Below are 15796 nucleotides of genomic sequence, written 5' to 3' on the forward strand. Positions count from 1 at the left end.
TCATATTTAGATTATATGCACTTCCCACTTCAAACAATGAAGCTGTTTCAGCTTAGTAAATACCACTAGTCATACTCTATTGTGTGCTGATATCTATGGATGCGATCTTCCCTTGGCTCCTCATACCAAGTTGGTTATCTAGAATCTAAGCATAACACAACATTTATTTGACCTACTATGATCAGTGTTACTTTCAAAAAAAATTGTCAAAGATGGGAACACTGCACAACTGATAGTAAGCTTTGAGGAAGTAACATTCTAAATAAAAATGCTTTTTCTGGTACATTATGTAACATTACTTAAAACATATTTGCAGGACTTTTAAAGGGGTTGAAGACACTTATCTAAAGTACAGACCACACACAGGCAAAACCCAAATATGAAACTGACCGTAGACATTTAGAGTTATTTGTTGTTTGTATAGTAAAAGCGAAAACACCACAATCACATGTTCCAATACTTTTGCGCACAAGAAAAATCTTATGAATTGTATATCGGATCCAGATGTACGTAAATACTTGGAAATAAAAGCTGATCTTGATGTTGATCTTTTGTCTCATACTTAAATTTTAAGGTAAACCCAATTTTTTTTCAGTCTAAAGCAGATTTTTTTATCTAGTATGACAATTCAAATAAAATTTTGAAGAAATTTTACAGGACAGTACATGTATTTTGCTAAGAAAGATTCCTTTATTAAAGCTATATTAGGATGTATGTCAATGTATTTACACACATTCATAGCTGTGGAGAGCCACAGTGAATGGAGGGAGTGTAAAACATGCATGAACACTAAGATGTTCATCACGTTCTGGCAGAAGAAGGAAGCTGCTGCACTTTTTTCCTTGCTGTGGCCACCTGCTGCATTTGTGTTTCAGTATTTCCAAGAAGCAGAACAAAGAGCTTTCACAACAATAAAAAAATCACAACAATATTCAGCGGAAAAGAACTTTAGAAGCTAGTCAAAAGAACCTTTTAAATGGAATGTTTTTATTCTGGTGCCAACATTTATGTCCTATGTTTTGCTGAACAAACTCTTATTTACATTATTTCTTATTATGAATTAATTTTCTCAGTGGCATGCTTCATAAAAAATCAAACACATGAGAAACATCACATTAAATGTCATAATTTATTAGAAACAGAGTGGCGATGAAAAATTGTATCACAGACCAGTACCAAGACAAACAACTCTGAGTAGGATGTACCTGTGTTTCCTCACACTGGAAGCTTTACCTTTCCTTTCCTGTTTGATTACTCTGAAAATTTATGAAGGAATGAGATGTCCATAAGATGTTTTTTTCATCAGTTTTCATGTTTTTATTTCAGTTTTTGAAGGATGAAGAAAAGAAGAATTTGAGGTTTCATCCGAAATCCATCCCCATTTCCACATAGAGACATACTTCATTGTGGTAAAACCCCCAATGAGAATGTGAACTGGAAACATATTAAGGCCAAGGGAGTAGATTGAATCACTCACTTACCGGTACTCATGCACCTCAGAGATTCCACCGGTCATGGAAGTTCAGGGAGTCTCCTGCATTTTACTATAGGCTCCCAGATGCCTGAAAATTACATACAATATTACGAAAATAATTTTTCAGAGGGAGTGAGTAAGAGAGCAAGCAACTTAGGGCAAGAGAGGAAGACACACAGACACATAGTGAGAGAGTGACAAATACAGCATCTTGACAGTCTCTCCGTGCTGGATAGGGGTGAAACAATAACAGTGTTCATTGTCGCACTAACAGTGATGTCTACAATACCTGCAGAGGGTTAAACATGTTTTTTAAACATGTTGGACCAGTTCATTAACATGGCAAACATTAGTTAAACTAGATGTTAAGATGCTGTACTTTATCCACTTAATTTAAAATCATGTAATATTATTAGTAGTATTTGATTAGATTAGTATGATACTAGTATATAGTGTTGTAATAGATTTTTAGACAGTCAAAAAAATAAAATGGGGTCTACGCCTCAGAGGTTAAAGGAGAAGGTTAGGGTTGAGCCTTCTCTCTATTTTTGGAAGCTTGGGGGTTTCTGTGGATATAGAAAATTTAGAATTTAGATTTTGAGTTTTGATACAAGCTGATAATTAAATCAGTTTTTTTAGAGCAAAGAAGCTCCCAAAACATGCAAGGAACCACTGCTTCATGACGAATAATCTAACAAATGTGGTCTAACTGCACAAGGACACAAATAAAAAAACAAGAATAAATAATATAGTAAGAATTTAAATATACGTATTTACACATTATTGCTCACATATTTTAATTTATGACCCACATGCACCTCATTGTACATTGTAATGTAGATGTACATTATTTTAAAGATGGAAAGGGTTTAATTACCAAAAATCTGGTTTGGAAGGTTAATGCTACCTCCCTGAAATAAGTTTTTGCAGATAGGATGTCTGTCATCTTTAGGGTGAAGATCAACAGTATGTACTCATTAACTCTTTTTATGCTTCAAATTATTCAGGCTTTGCGTCCTTGTTTAATGGGGTAAACTTAACAATGCAGTGCACGAACGTGTACACGGAACTGAACGACTCAGTTTACAAATAACGAACGTGAGCCTCGTTCCCTTTCACGCGAATGAAAGCGCAGCTAAACCGGAGCCGGATTATAAAAAGACTACGGAAGTACGGAATGAAGTACGTAAGTACGGAATGAATGGATGTGAATGGAGCTAAATGATGTAGTTTGCTAAAAAAGCTAAAAAAAAAAAAAAAAAAAAGAAACTTAGTTTTTTTTACAGTAATTGCCAAAATGATTTATTATATATTAATAATATATATATATATATATATATATATATATATATATATATATATATATATATATATATATATATATATATATATATAATTAAAAGCAGTTAAATAAAGAGATAAATAATTAGAATAGAAAATAAACATAAAAATAAAGAAAACTAAAACATATAAGTAGCTTAAAATAACACTAAGGTTATAAAGTGAACTGAACAGATAAAATAATAAATAAAATGTTAGGAGGGCCAAATGGTAAACTAAACTAATATAAAATAAATAGTAGGACGAAATAAATACAATTAATAAAAATGTTTAAAAAAAAAGAAAACCAAAGCCAGTCAGTAAAGCGGGTCTGATAATAACTGCTGAAGTCTTATTAAAGAAGAAAATCAAGGTTATAAATAAAACCATCATGTCTTAAAAAACAATTTCCATGGTATTAATCGTGTTTATAATTTATTACTGCTATATTGACACAATATTTGGATGTTTATAGAGCAGAACTTTTTTTAAGGTTTAGGTTTAGGTTGGCCTTTTACTGCAGAAATGATGCGCGCGCTCCAGCCCCCCCATGCCACGCGCCATAGTGACGCTTTCATCCGGGTCTCGGCGACGTACACAGTTTCCAACATGGCGGCATCAGGTGAGCTCAATGTGGACTTGCGGTCTGTGTCGTTTTTTGTATCAAGGAGAGAAAAAGCGGCGGAAACGCGCCGCTGCGGATTTACCGCTGTTTATCCGCAGTAACGCGCAACGTTTAGTGACGGTAACCCGCGAGCCCGTTCCAAACGGACGCCGCGCGGAGGGCCGAGCAGGCCGGCGCGAGAGCAGGCGGTTAGCCAGCTAGTTGTGGAGTCATATGCTCCGGGGAGCGGGGGGCTCAGGGGCGCAGGGCTGTTTTATAGGCGGACATTAAGTCTCTGAGACACTGCGAGATGTTTTCCAGACACTTAAACCTGCTGGAAATATGAAACCACGTGACGTATGGAGTTATGTAGCATAAATAATCATCGTACAGCCGCTGTTCGGTAGGGACTTGTACATACCGCGCATGCGCACAAAGTTCCGGTAGGCGGGGCGATCTTCTCCACGTGCGTTAACGGGCAGCAGCGCGCGGTGCTTCCTAACCCAAGTCCTAACCTAGCCTTAGCTTAGCTTAGCTAACCTAGATATCTTATATAATAGCGCTACAATCACACAATTACAACCATTTTCTCATAGGCAGCAGTTTACTGAAGCGTTAAACTAATAATTAACTAGCTATGTTAACTAGCTATTTGTGTTTAAGCACAGATTAAGAATTTCTCCTTTGTCTTTGTTGTACGTTAACGTGTTACCTCAGCAGTGAGTTAAAGCTGGTAGCTTAACCTAGGTTCTCTCATTTGTGTTCATGTTATTAATGCAGTTTGTTGTTTTGGAGGCCCTGTCCATATATGCTACAATTGAACAATTAAATGTAAAGAAGGTCTAGTGAAATCACCAATATTATGTCGTTATTAAATTAACATTCACATTAAAAATTGTGAACAAAATCTTCGTTTTTTGCAGTAAAAATAGCATTATGTTCAAGCGAAGTAACTTATTATTTTTATTGTTTGGTAGTCTAATTACCTAGTTTGCTGTTTTTCAGGCCTTTTTTCTGTTGGTAGGCCTATCACAACAAGATTTTATGTGGACGATTTATTGTCCCAGAAACTCAAAACGATATATTGTCATTTTAAGACCATTAAATTCCAGTAATGTAATTATATAAGATTAGCATAACAAACAAATTATACCTTAACAATATTTGATAATCGTGATATTGTCTATAGTATTTATTTTATGTTTACATATATACCAGTGAACTGTATTTTAGATAATTTAAAATGTTATGTCTTAAAAGGGTATAATTGCTTTGTTATGCCCTTGTGTTATCACCATCATGTCAGTATTGTTATCTGAATAATTGTTGGGATGGTATATCATTCACAAAAATTCTTGTAGTGACAGGCCTATATTAGACTAAGTTAATGTTATAATGTTATTTTTTATGCATTTAACACTTTACTGCCTGTGTATTGACTGATTAATGACTATATTAGATTAATGACTAAATTATATTATGGTATTATATTTAAATGCTTGGCAAATCAGTATGGTCATTTGCTGCAGCTACTTACATTCTAAATTTATTTTGCTTTTCAGAGGTGTTTTGCAAGTTTTGTTGTACGTTAGGCTTGCAGTTTTTGAGCAAAGACCTGTACATTTGGGGCTCCTTATCTATGGTAGTCCAGTCACAGCCCTCGTTTTTATCTGTATGCACACACAAACCAACTGTGTAGCTGTGGTTATTGTTTAACATTTAAAGGTGCATGTATCCTGTGATAATAGTCTTGCTTACCCAATAGCTGTGCAGCCTATTGCCTGACAATATATGTAAAATGAATACTTTTCCACTTGTTCATTTCTTATGCTCTGTTTCTAGCTAAAAAGAAGAATAAGAAGGGCAAGACTCTAACTCTTACTGACTTCCTTGCGGAAGACAGTAAAGGTTCGACACCACAATATTACCCGCCAACAAAGCCAACCAGTTGGGCAGATGAGACCGATGACTTTGAAGGGGAAGGTAAGAACTGGTTGAGAACTGTGAATGTTTTAAAATTAAATTTTGGTTGTTATGGTGGTTATTCAGCACTTCTGTGCTACTGGTAAATTAAACACATATTTTCTTGTTCTATTTGTTACAGAAGACACATTCTGCCTTTCCTAAATCTGTATTTCTTTCTTTCTTCTTCATTTTGTTCTCACTTATCCTTGTGTGTTTTCTCTCCTTTTCTCCAGTGTCTACCTCCTGGCACACAGAGGAAGACTCATATCGTGCTCCGCCCATTGATCGTTCACTCTTGCCAACTGCTCCTCGTGCAGCCAGGGAGCCAAACGTTGACCGTTCACGTCTGCCCCGCAGCCCACCCTACACTGCCTTCCTTGGTAACCTCCCCTATGACGTCAGTGAAGAGTCCATCAAGGATTTCTTTAGAGGCCTGGCGGTGAGGAGTGGGTTTTTGACCTTTATGGGGGTGTAGTGCATCCTTGTGGATGTTAAGGAATCACGGCTAGCACACAGTTTCTGCAAAAAGTGTCTACAACATTAACATGAATCTCATGTATTTATTTGATTCATTTCAGTGCATATTGTATACAGATAAAAAAAGAAAAGCTTCACCTGTGTTTTAAAGCTTAGAAATGTTGTAGGATTGTGAGATTTGCTATGAGTTGATTATCACATTATCCTACCTTAACAGAATAACTGATACGCACCTCTTATCCAGAATAAATTGTCATATGTCATATGATCTTGACCTGTTAATTCTTGTAATCTAAATTTAGTTTGAATTCAAATACACACATTTTCTGACATGGTTCCTGAAAGTGTTTTTCACATTGGTTAGAGTAAAGGAGTCACTGTGTGTTAATTTTGGTCTCAGATCAGTGCAGTGCGTTTGCCAAGAGAGCCCAATAACCCGGAGAGGCTGAAGGGATTTGGCTATGCTGAGTTTGATGACGTTGAGTCCCTTCTTCAGGCTCTCACTCTGAATGAGGAGGTATACTTGGATTTAACTTGGATCAACTTATTTGAAGTACAAGTCTGTTCTTTGCTGTTAATTGCTTTTTGTTGATGTTTATGTAGAACCTTGGGAACAGACGGATTCGAGTAGATATTGCGGATCAGTCCAATGACAAAGGTATGTAAATCTCAGGTACACAGGTCACTTGTGAAACCAGAAGCTACACTCTCATCCACTGTACTCATAACCTGACTCTTTTCAAATGTTCATATATATTTAGTTATAGCCACATCATTAGCTGTAATGTTTCCTTCTCACAGAGAGGGATAGTGGTATGATGTCAGGACGAGATCGGGGCCGTGGAATGGACCTTGGTCCTGATAAGACAGATTCTGATTGGAGAGCTAGACCCAGTGCAGACCAGGATGATGGGCCTCGTAGAGATGACGACTATGGAGAAAGTATGTTGTTTCCAGTTTACATGTGTATAATTGTGGATGTATGTTATTGAGTTCCAATGACGGTTAATTATAATTCTTGTAATATTGTCTTTGTTTAGAGTCACGTGATCGTTATGAGTCAGATCGGAACAGAGATGGCCCATGGCGTGATGATCGCTATGGCGGCAGAGATCGGTATGATGACCGGGATCGCAGGGACCGGTTTGGCGACCGGGACCGCTATGGCGACAGGGATCGCAGGGATCGTTATGATGACCGAGGCAGCAGAGACTACGAACGTGGAGGTTAGTTCATTTTGTACAGGGAACTTGTCCAGAAGAATTTTGCAACTATTTTTTCCTAGCAGCTAGTGACTCCAGCCACAGAAATTGCAATGATCAGGTAAATGTATTGTGAGTAATGTTCAGGTTATATTATACCTGAACATTATATACATTATATATATTTTAGGATTTGACTCTCGTGGTGGAGGCCAGCGAGCATTTGGTAGTGGCTTTAGGCGTGACTACGACGACAAGCGAGATGAAGACCGGTACGAGAGACGGGATGACAGGCGTGAGGAGAGAGGTAAAATTTGGATGTGGTTTTAGGGTATGTTAAGAGATTGCATATTTGGGATTTGTATTAAACAGCTTCTTCAAGTTCATATAGAATATAATATGTAATATCCTTGTCATGTGTTGATTAGCCCCGCTACAAAGACCCAAACTGAACTTGAAACCTCGCACCATCCCAAAAGATGAGGAGCAAAGTGGGGGCACCTCCCCCCAAACCAGTACCACCAGTGCTGGTGGCCGGTCTGCCTCCATTTTTGGAGCCGCCAAACCTGTAGACACTGCTGCCAAGGAGCGAGAAGTGGAGGAGAGGCTGAAGAAGGAACAGGATCGACTGCAGAGACAGCTAGATGATGACAAAGGCAGACCTTCAGAGAGAAGGCCACGAGATCGGTGAGTTGACAACATGCTGATTAATGATTGTAGAAACAATCAATATCAGTGAGGTGGGTTGCTCCGTTAAATGTTCTTCTGCAAAAAAGCAAAAATGTAAAACAGGCAATATTGTACCTTCTTTTTATAGGGACCCCAGCTGGCGCAGTGAGATGTCTGCGAGTGAGCATGAGCGCACAGGAAACAATTCCACACATCCTGGAGGTAACTGTTTGCTGGACATTAGTCTGTGGCCTTCAGCACATTATAAACATTGTCTTTTGGCACAGGTTTCCCATCTTGTTCCTGGAGGTTGTATTCTTTTCATGTTTTGGTGTTTTTCTGGCTCCAACACCAAAACATCTAAAGTGAAAAAGACTCCAGGAGCAGGAAACCTTTGTTTCAGAGCTATAGAGTTGTGTGGAAGTTTGTCTACTTCTTGTTAATTAAATGAAAAGTAATTCTATGTTAAGATCATAAACCTCACATTTTTGTGTTCCTTTTGGGTAGGTCCTAAAAGCCACCAGAGTGATCATTCAGAGAATGAAGTATTTAGTGGCCAGGAGGATGAACCTGCCTCCTCAGAGTTACGCACACCAACCTCACCAAGTCGGGGAGCTCTCCCACTTAAAACTATGCCAGCTCCTCCCCCTAAGGAGAATGCATGGGCTAAACGAAGCACAGGTGGAAGCCCAAATGCCCCATCTACAGCTGCTTACAAGCAGAGCAGGTAAGATTTATAGTCCTGCAGTTAGGAAGAATAATTGCCCATGGCAACTGTCTGTAAAATTACCACCTTTTTATGTAATGCTGTCAGTTTTAACTTTTTGACAGAATAGCATTAGTATAATAGAAAGCTTTGGCACTGTTCAGGTAACGCATAGCAGTATAGAACTGCACATCAAAAAGGTGTAGATAAGTGATTCTCAGTCCAAGTTCTAAAGTATTTCTACCCTGCACCTTTTATTTTCCTCTGCACTGATGCAGTTAATTTACTGAACAGCAAGCCTTTCACATGGTGGGTGTGTGTGTACTAGAGTTGCATGATGCACCGAATGTTCAATACTTTTTTTTTTATATATTACAACTTCACAAGCGATTGGATACTTTAACATTTGGTCCTTTTAAAACTGTTTATAGCTCAATTGCAATTTCCTGTATATAATGTTGAAAGAGTGGACTACTACTGATGATACCATTGCAATCTCTGGTATTGTGCCAACGCCATTGCATACAGTATATCTAAAGTGCATTCAAACACCTGAGCCCTTCCAAAGAATAAACAGATATCAGTGTTTTCTCTCTTTTATTGTGAGAAATCAGTTATTTCTGTTTTAATTTGGACAGCTCTTTCATGTTAAACTATAATGTGCTTTATATAAACTAATATTAATTAATTTATAAAAGCTTTTAGAATGAAATAACTTGCCATAGTAAATAATTTTAACAAAAGTTAGAAATGGTTTGTATATGTGTTGTTTAAAAGACGGCTTTAAACTAGTATGGCTGTTTATTAAAACATTTATGTTTTTCTTTAACAGCCAGTCAGATTTGGGAGATGAAGGTAAGAACATCTGCAGTACAATTAAGACAAGCAATACAGTTCAAACAAAGAACTTTTGCATTGATACTATCTCTTCTTGCTGTTTCTAGAAGAGAATCAGTTGGATGGGGCAGATAGGGAGAAAGGCATGTCTCAAGGGAGAGGAGGACAAGGTCGAGATGGAGAAGGTCCCAACAAAGATAGGTAGGCTTATATATTTAAATGACTGTGTTTGGGCTGGAACAAGTCATTAGCATAATCAACATCTTTGATTGTGATATACTTAGATTTGCATTACGTGATGATGCAATTCAAATATGGCTACTCCACTTACTAAAAGCCTACTCCCACCAAAATTTTGTGCATTTTAGATGTGGAGAACCAGATTCAGACAAGAATGCAGTGCTCTGTAAGCTCTGCTAATGTATGGCTGCTGTGCACAAGCTTTCGGGGCGTGTGGTCAGCTTGGTATAATAGCACCTTAATGCTGGCATGTGGGCAACATGCTCTGGGGTGCTTCTTTTACAGTTGTTTTTCTAGCCATCTATAATTTGCAGTTTACAGTACTGCCCTCATTAACTCATGTCAAGGCATTTCTGCAGCGCTGCTTTTAATGGTCACATAGCTGTTCACTGTGCGTTATCTAACTTATTCTGACGTTTTTTGTATATTTCTGCTCACTTTAACGTCAGTGTAGGAATAAACATTGCAGCCTGTACATTTTCTTCCTTTAAGAAAATGGCAAATTACATTTACTGTAATTACCTTAACGATATGTTACCCCATTTATTAAATAATCCCAAATTACAACAAATCTATAAAAAATTAAGTCTAGTTCTTAAGTGTAAATAGTAATTGTCCATTTCAGGTAAAGCAGTGCTATTATTGTTGTATGAGAAATGTTAATATTTCTCACATTTATGTTACAAACCCACATAAAGAAATCCCAATGAACAGATATCAATTTTATTTAATAAAATTAATTATTAAAAAAAACAAAAATTGATATATGCAGCCCTAATATGTATGAAGAGCATGAGCTCACCATATAATAAATAAAATAGATGAAGAGGGAAATCCCCAGTTTTTTTAGGGTAAAACTGTTGCTCTTTGTCATCTCATTTTACCTTTAATGTGAAGGCATATAAGGTCTACAGTTTTAAAAAGTCATACAAGAAGGTCACCTTTAGCTTAAAGCAAGAGGCTTTTTGAGCTGGTCTTGAAATTTCACTTGTTGGTGATTCTTAGGAAAGAGATCAAACGAGAGAGGGAGCCCAAACCCATACCAGAGCCAAAGAAATATGAGGAGACTGCACCCCCGGTGAGTCCCACACACAACCCCAAACCCCCAAGATTACTTTCTAAAAGTTGCTCTGACCAAAGAAAAAAAAACGTAACTGCTTAAAATTCCTAATCAACACTTTCCAATCAAACCGAATCCTCTGCAGCCATCAGACAATTCTAAGGGAGAATCTCACCACAACACAACAAAGCAGATAAAATGATCAAAACCAGTGTGATGATCTTTCATTTTTTTTAACGTTTATTTATTTTTTTTGTGTGAGAAATTGATACATTTGTGCAAGTGATCATTGATGCCAGCCAAGACATCAGGTGCTAATTAGAGAGGTCCAAGTAGTTGTGGAGCCATTGAAGCACAGATATTATGCTGGCCTTATTTATAATCGATATGAGGTTTTTGAACTTAAAATAAATTCTGCATAGTTTACATTGTTTACAAGTACTTGCGTGATTTCTAGACCAACACTTATTGTTATTAGCTGTGCAGTTGATTTGTTGGATAAAAGTTGTACATTTTCTAGATGAATTAGTCGTCTTTTTTATCTGACATTTAGGTGATGAATCATCTTCAGTTCTAACACAAGCTAATTTGCCGTCTTGTTATTCTGCCTGCAGAAATTCAGTTCAGCCAGTAAGTATGCTGCCCTGTTGATGGATGGTGACCAAGGAGAGGATGAAGATGGTGAGAATTAAGTGGGATTGAAGAAAAGTAGAATGAAATGGAAGCAAGTGAAAAAGAGATTGGAGCAAAATTAAAGATCAAATACTGAATGATCAGGAAAGACGAGTTCCTGCAGTGACTGTGGGGACCACGGCAAAGCTTGCCAGAGTTCTGATCATAATGTTTATCAAGTTTCTCAAACTATACACTCATTTGACTAGTTTTAATTAGGAAAAGCAGTACAAAACTCAGACACTAGATACTCACTTGCATTTAGGAATTTGAAAATCGTTAATTTGCAAGGCATTGTTCTAAATAAATTTGAAAGTATGTAAAATACTGCAGTTTTTTGTTTTCTCTTGTTTGGTGCTATTTACATGACTGGGCACCATGTACAAAGCCTGTCCTGGTTCAGCTGAGAAGGTTAACTGCATGGGCAAATGTAATGAATCCATCCTGTCTGTTTGCTGAAAAGGATTCAGTGTTGGTGGAAAGAGTACATGTTGGAAGTGTAGTCTAGTGTTGGTAAAGACCAGCTGCCTGACTGCCGTTGGTCTCAACTGTCCCATATCAGATGTACACAATTCCAGAGTGCAACAGTGGCTTTTAGATGGTTCTTTTTTTTGGTTAAATGATCTTAACGCAAGGGAGGGCTGATACAGATATTTGTTGCTGGATTATAAATATAACCTTGCCTAAATATCTCCTGGTATTTAACCAAGAAGGAAATTCTATGTCACAGTTTCAAGGTTGTACAGGATGTTTGCTACAGTCATCAATTAGCATCCAGTTAATTTGCAACTGCAGGGCATGCACTTCCCGCTGTGCACATCTGCATTCTGTCACAGATAAGAGGGGCTGTCTGGTGATGCCCCAATGTTTTTAGGCATGTTAGTAGTAACAGTGGCACAATAAAGCTTTTGTGGACGTCATCATAGCCTAGTTCGCCCCTTTGATGACTGTGCACTGCTAGTGCTATATTTAAAAACAAAAAGGACAATTTTATTTAACATATCACACTGCACTCTGCACTGAATCTGAATCCACTTTTATTGTGACATCGAAAACATGTTCTTTAATTACTAGTGATGCCCACTGTATGCTCAGAAACTTGTATTATGACTTAATGTATCACAGTAATAAAATACATTACCCACTTGTGTATTCTTTTTAAATAGACTGTTGCATTACAATTATATGTATTTTTATCCACACTTTTATTAACAGAGACAGACTGGGTCTTAAAACAGGCCTAAATATTACGCTTTTGGCTGGATATTTCATGCTTGTGGACTATTGTCAGGCTAGTTGTGACAATAAGATGTTTAAAAACTCCAGCAGCACTGCTGTGTATGGTCCATTTGTACCAGCACTGCACACATACACCACCCAAATAATACCTTCTCTGTGGGGTCCTGATCTTTAAATTGATTATATCAAAGGTGCAAAAGTTGAATTTCTTACCTTTTTCATCCTGTTTAAAAATGTACAAAATGAGTTGCATTAGCACATGTATAATAGGACACGTAAGAGACTTAATGCCCTATTATCCATTTTGCAGTTATTTGGCTAAAACAACATGTAAGAAGCAAGTGATCCCCTGTTGTAAAAAAAACAAAACAAAAAAAACACCAGGAGAAGCAATGTGCTAAATCGGGACTGTACCTTAAAGTAAAATCTTCAAAATTGGGTTATACATCAATACACAAAAACTGCACTTACAGATACAGTTTCGTCTCTCAGCTCGAAGTGTAAATCGCACTTGTCGACTGTAGGTAGTGACAAATAAACTCGTACAAAGAACTACCAGTCAGTAAATGCTCTAAATTATTCTTGCTGCTGCAGATGTTGATATATCAATGTTTATAGATTTGAAATGTCTCTAAAAAGGAGCCAGTTTTGTAGTGGGCATCACCACATATCAAGAAAAAAATGCTAACACCATCTTGACCCTCTAAGAGTTTGTTGTCACTAAAAAAGGCCAAACAGCACAACTGTACATGAAAAATTAAAGGATATGTGGTCTTATGCTAAAATAACTCTCAAATGTTTTAGCCTGGGTATGCCATCTAAAGAGAACAAACATTTTCCAGTGTTTTTGGGCTCATCTACTTAACCTCTAAATCTTATTGCTTCTTAAATTTTAACTAGTGTGCCTTTAAGAGTTGTTGAGGAAACATGCCATGACGGAAGGCCATTCTAAACTTTTTCAGAATGTCCAGATGGCCAGCCCTCCTCTGACAATAATGATTTATTTCCCTGGACTTTGGCTAATGTAGAAGAGTGCTATTAAAAATGCAGGTCTCTTCACTCAGTTCAGGCTCTCCAAATGTTAATTCCTGTTGCTAGGCTGTTCTCGTCAAATATAATGCTCTCCATATGTGTTTAAACATGGCCAAAGGACCTTTTGCTCATCTTTTTATTCTACCATCTGAAACTTACAAAGCTGAAGGAGCTAGGAGTTCCCCTGTGGCAGGGCTGATACTCTGTTCAGAGTGACTTCACGCTTTTGTGTGATAGTGAGGGATTAGCCAGTTAGCCGGACCCTCCTACTCCCTGGATGATCAGGTCACATGTAAAACTTGGCGGATGAAACCAGTGAATAATAGCCCTTAGAACCTGACCACCACCGTTCCCCCAGTCCAATTTCCACACCCTGGGTTGCCAGTTGTTGAAAACAGCATGCAAACAGTTTTCTGAAGCCATGGAAATTGGTGATAACTATTTTTTCCTTCTTCTGCTGAATAGGTGATCACTGAGCTTCAATCCGGTTCATTAACCATGGCTAGGAAATTTACCAGCATCACTAGTGTAGTAGAGAGATGAGCATTTTGGACATTGCAAACATAAAATATAGCATGAAAAGTAAGGAAATTTGTCTTTGGTAGATTATTATTTTTGTTCTTATACTGTTGGAAAGCTTTTTTATTGGTGCCACATTTGTAAGGAACATGTATTTGTGGGATGAGCAGTAGAGCTTGAAAAATGAAAAATTAGCCAAATCCTCTCAAGCTTGCCCTATCCAGATCAGTCAAATCTTGCACGCCATTCAGTGCAAATCACGCACCCGATTGGCAGCACTTGGGGGTATAAGACTTATTGCCAAGAAACATTTCAACAAAGAAATAAACTACCAAACACACATTTTTTTATGTTTTATATACTCACTGATTAGCTGCACAGTTAGACCCGTCGTCGCTAGCCACTGTGTGTCATTTTGGCAACCTGTGTGAGATTCATGTCTGGGGAGGAGACGGTGGGGCAGAAAACCCTATCAAGTGTTTGGAAATTGGGCTCCTTTAGCCATTTCGCACATTTGCTCACATTTTTGACTGATTGCTCTTTTAATACTCTTGTTTTACAACCCAAATCAAAAAGTTAAGACAGTACAGAAAATGCTAATAAAAAGATGGTGTTTTTTGCATTCACTTTAATTTATATTTGATTGTAGACAGTATGATCTCTATGTTTCATGATTTATTGGTCATTTAGTTTGTAAATATACACCCATTCCTGCATTTCAGCCTTGCAACACATTGCAAAACAAAGGTTGGACCTGGGAAAAATAATGTTTATGTAGAGAATGTGTGAATTTTTAAAAGAAGAATAATGTGTTAATAACTCTGTACGTTTACACACTTCAAGACATGTTGGCAGGAATAATTTGGACAAAATAAAATCTGTAACTTCTCATTGCTTAGTATATATCTTTTAATGTTGTATGAAGAAGTGTCAGCATTACAAAGTGGGAAATGCTTTACCATTCCAACTTTTTTTTTAATGTGTTGCTAGGCTGAAATGCAGGAATGGGTGTATATTATTAAAAATAAAATTAAGTTGACCAAACAGAACATACAAATATTTGGGTTAATACTGTCTGTCATCAAATAAAAGCCAAATCAAATGTACAAAACACAGTGCTTTTTTAAATGAGCGTTTTCCATGCTGTCACATCTTTTTCTGGTTTGGGGTTGTATTTACAGTGGTATGATTAAAATATAATAACATGCAAAATACAATAATAAAACAAAAGAATGAATTACAATTTTCAAATTTTCATCTTTTTCTCTTAAAGTATTTTTTAGCTTTTCAATTCCTTTTCCATTTAATATATACCAACATTAAACCAACATCAACTGACAATATTTCAACCACATTTCACTGTCGGTCATATGCCAGCTGGGTCCAGTGTGTAGCAGGTGGGACTGCTCTTACAGCGCAGTGATGAGTGAGTGCGAGACGGGGACCGATGCTGCCTTTCAGTCACTCCTCTGCTGCTCACTGACTGGCCTTTTTGGTAATGTTATGATTGGTGGGTGGAAGGATGTGTGATGGGTTTATATGGGACTGTGGTGGAATGTAAACGTGACTATAAAGGGATACGTCCAACATCATGTAAAAAGAAAACAAGCTCTGCGAGCCTGTTCCTCACCACACACACACACACACACACACTGCGATGGCGTTTCTGTTATACCACCCTGATGTTTATATGAGCAGCTTGAGCTAAAATATACAACAACTGGCTCTTTGGGTCTAACACAGCCTGGCCTGACCCTGTGTGACTAACACCACGGCTCTT

The 15796-nt window shown here is 37.5% G+C and overlaps 1 protein-coding gene across 2 annotated transcripts; it reads left to right on the forward strand.

The window, feature by feature from the left end:
• Window positions 1-3332: 3332 nt before the first annotated feature.
• Window positions 3333-12370, forward strand: eif4bb (eukaryotic translation initiation factor 4Bb). Of its 2 annotated transcripts, XM_007249126.4 has the most exons (15): window positions 3333-3416; window positions 5241-5381; window positions 5597-5802; window positions 6241-6357; window positions 6444-6498; window positions 6642-6782; window positions 6881-7066; window positions 7233-7349; window positions 7471-7729; window positions 7860-7933; window positions 8219-8438; window positions 9250-9272; window positions 9362-9455; window positions 10500-10572; window positions 11169-12370. In XM_007249126.4, exons 1-15 carry the CDS (start codon window positions 3404-3406, stop codon window positions 11244-11246), a joined length of 1797 nt encoding a protein of 598 aa, XP_007249188.3. In that variant the 5' UTR covers window positions 3333-3403; the 3' UTR covers window positions 11247-12370. The 2 variants fall into 2 exon arrangements, with proteins under 2 accessions (XP_007249188.3, XP_007249190.3); XM_007249128.4 differs by lacking the exon at window positions 10500-10572.
• The last annotated feature ends 3426 nt before the right edge of the window (window positions 12371-15796 follow it).

Source organism: Astyanax mexicanus, chromosome 5 (genome assembly GCF_023375975.1).
Source record: "Astyanax mexicanus isolate ESR-SI-001 chromosome 5, AstMex3_surface, whole genome shotgun sequence".
In the NCBI taxonomy this organism is placed as follows: domain Eukaryota; kingdom Metazoa; phylum Chordata; class Actinopteri; order Characiformes; family Acestrorhamphidae; genus Astyanax; species Astyanax mexicanus.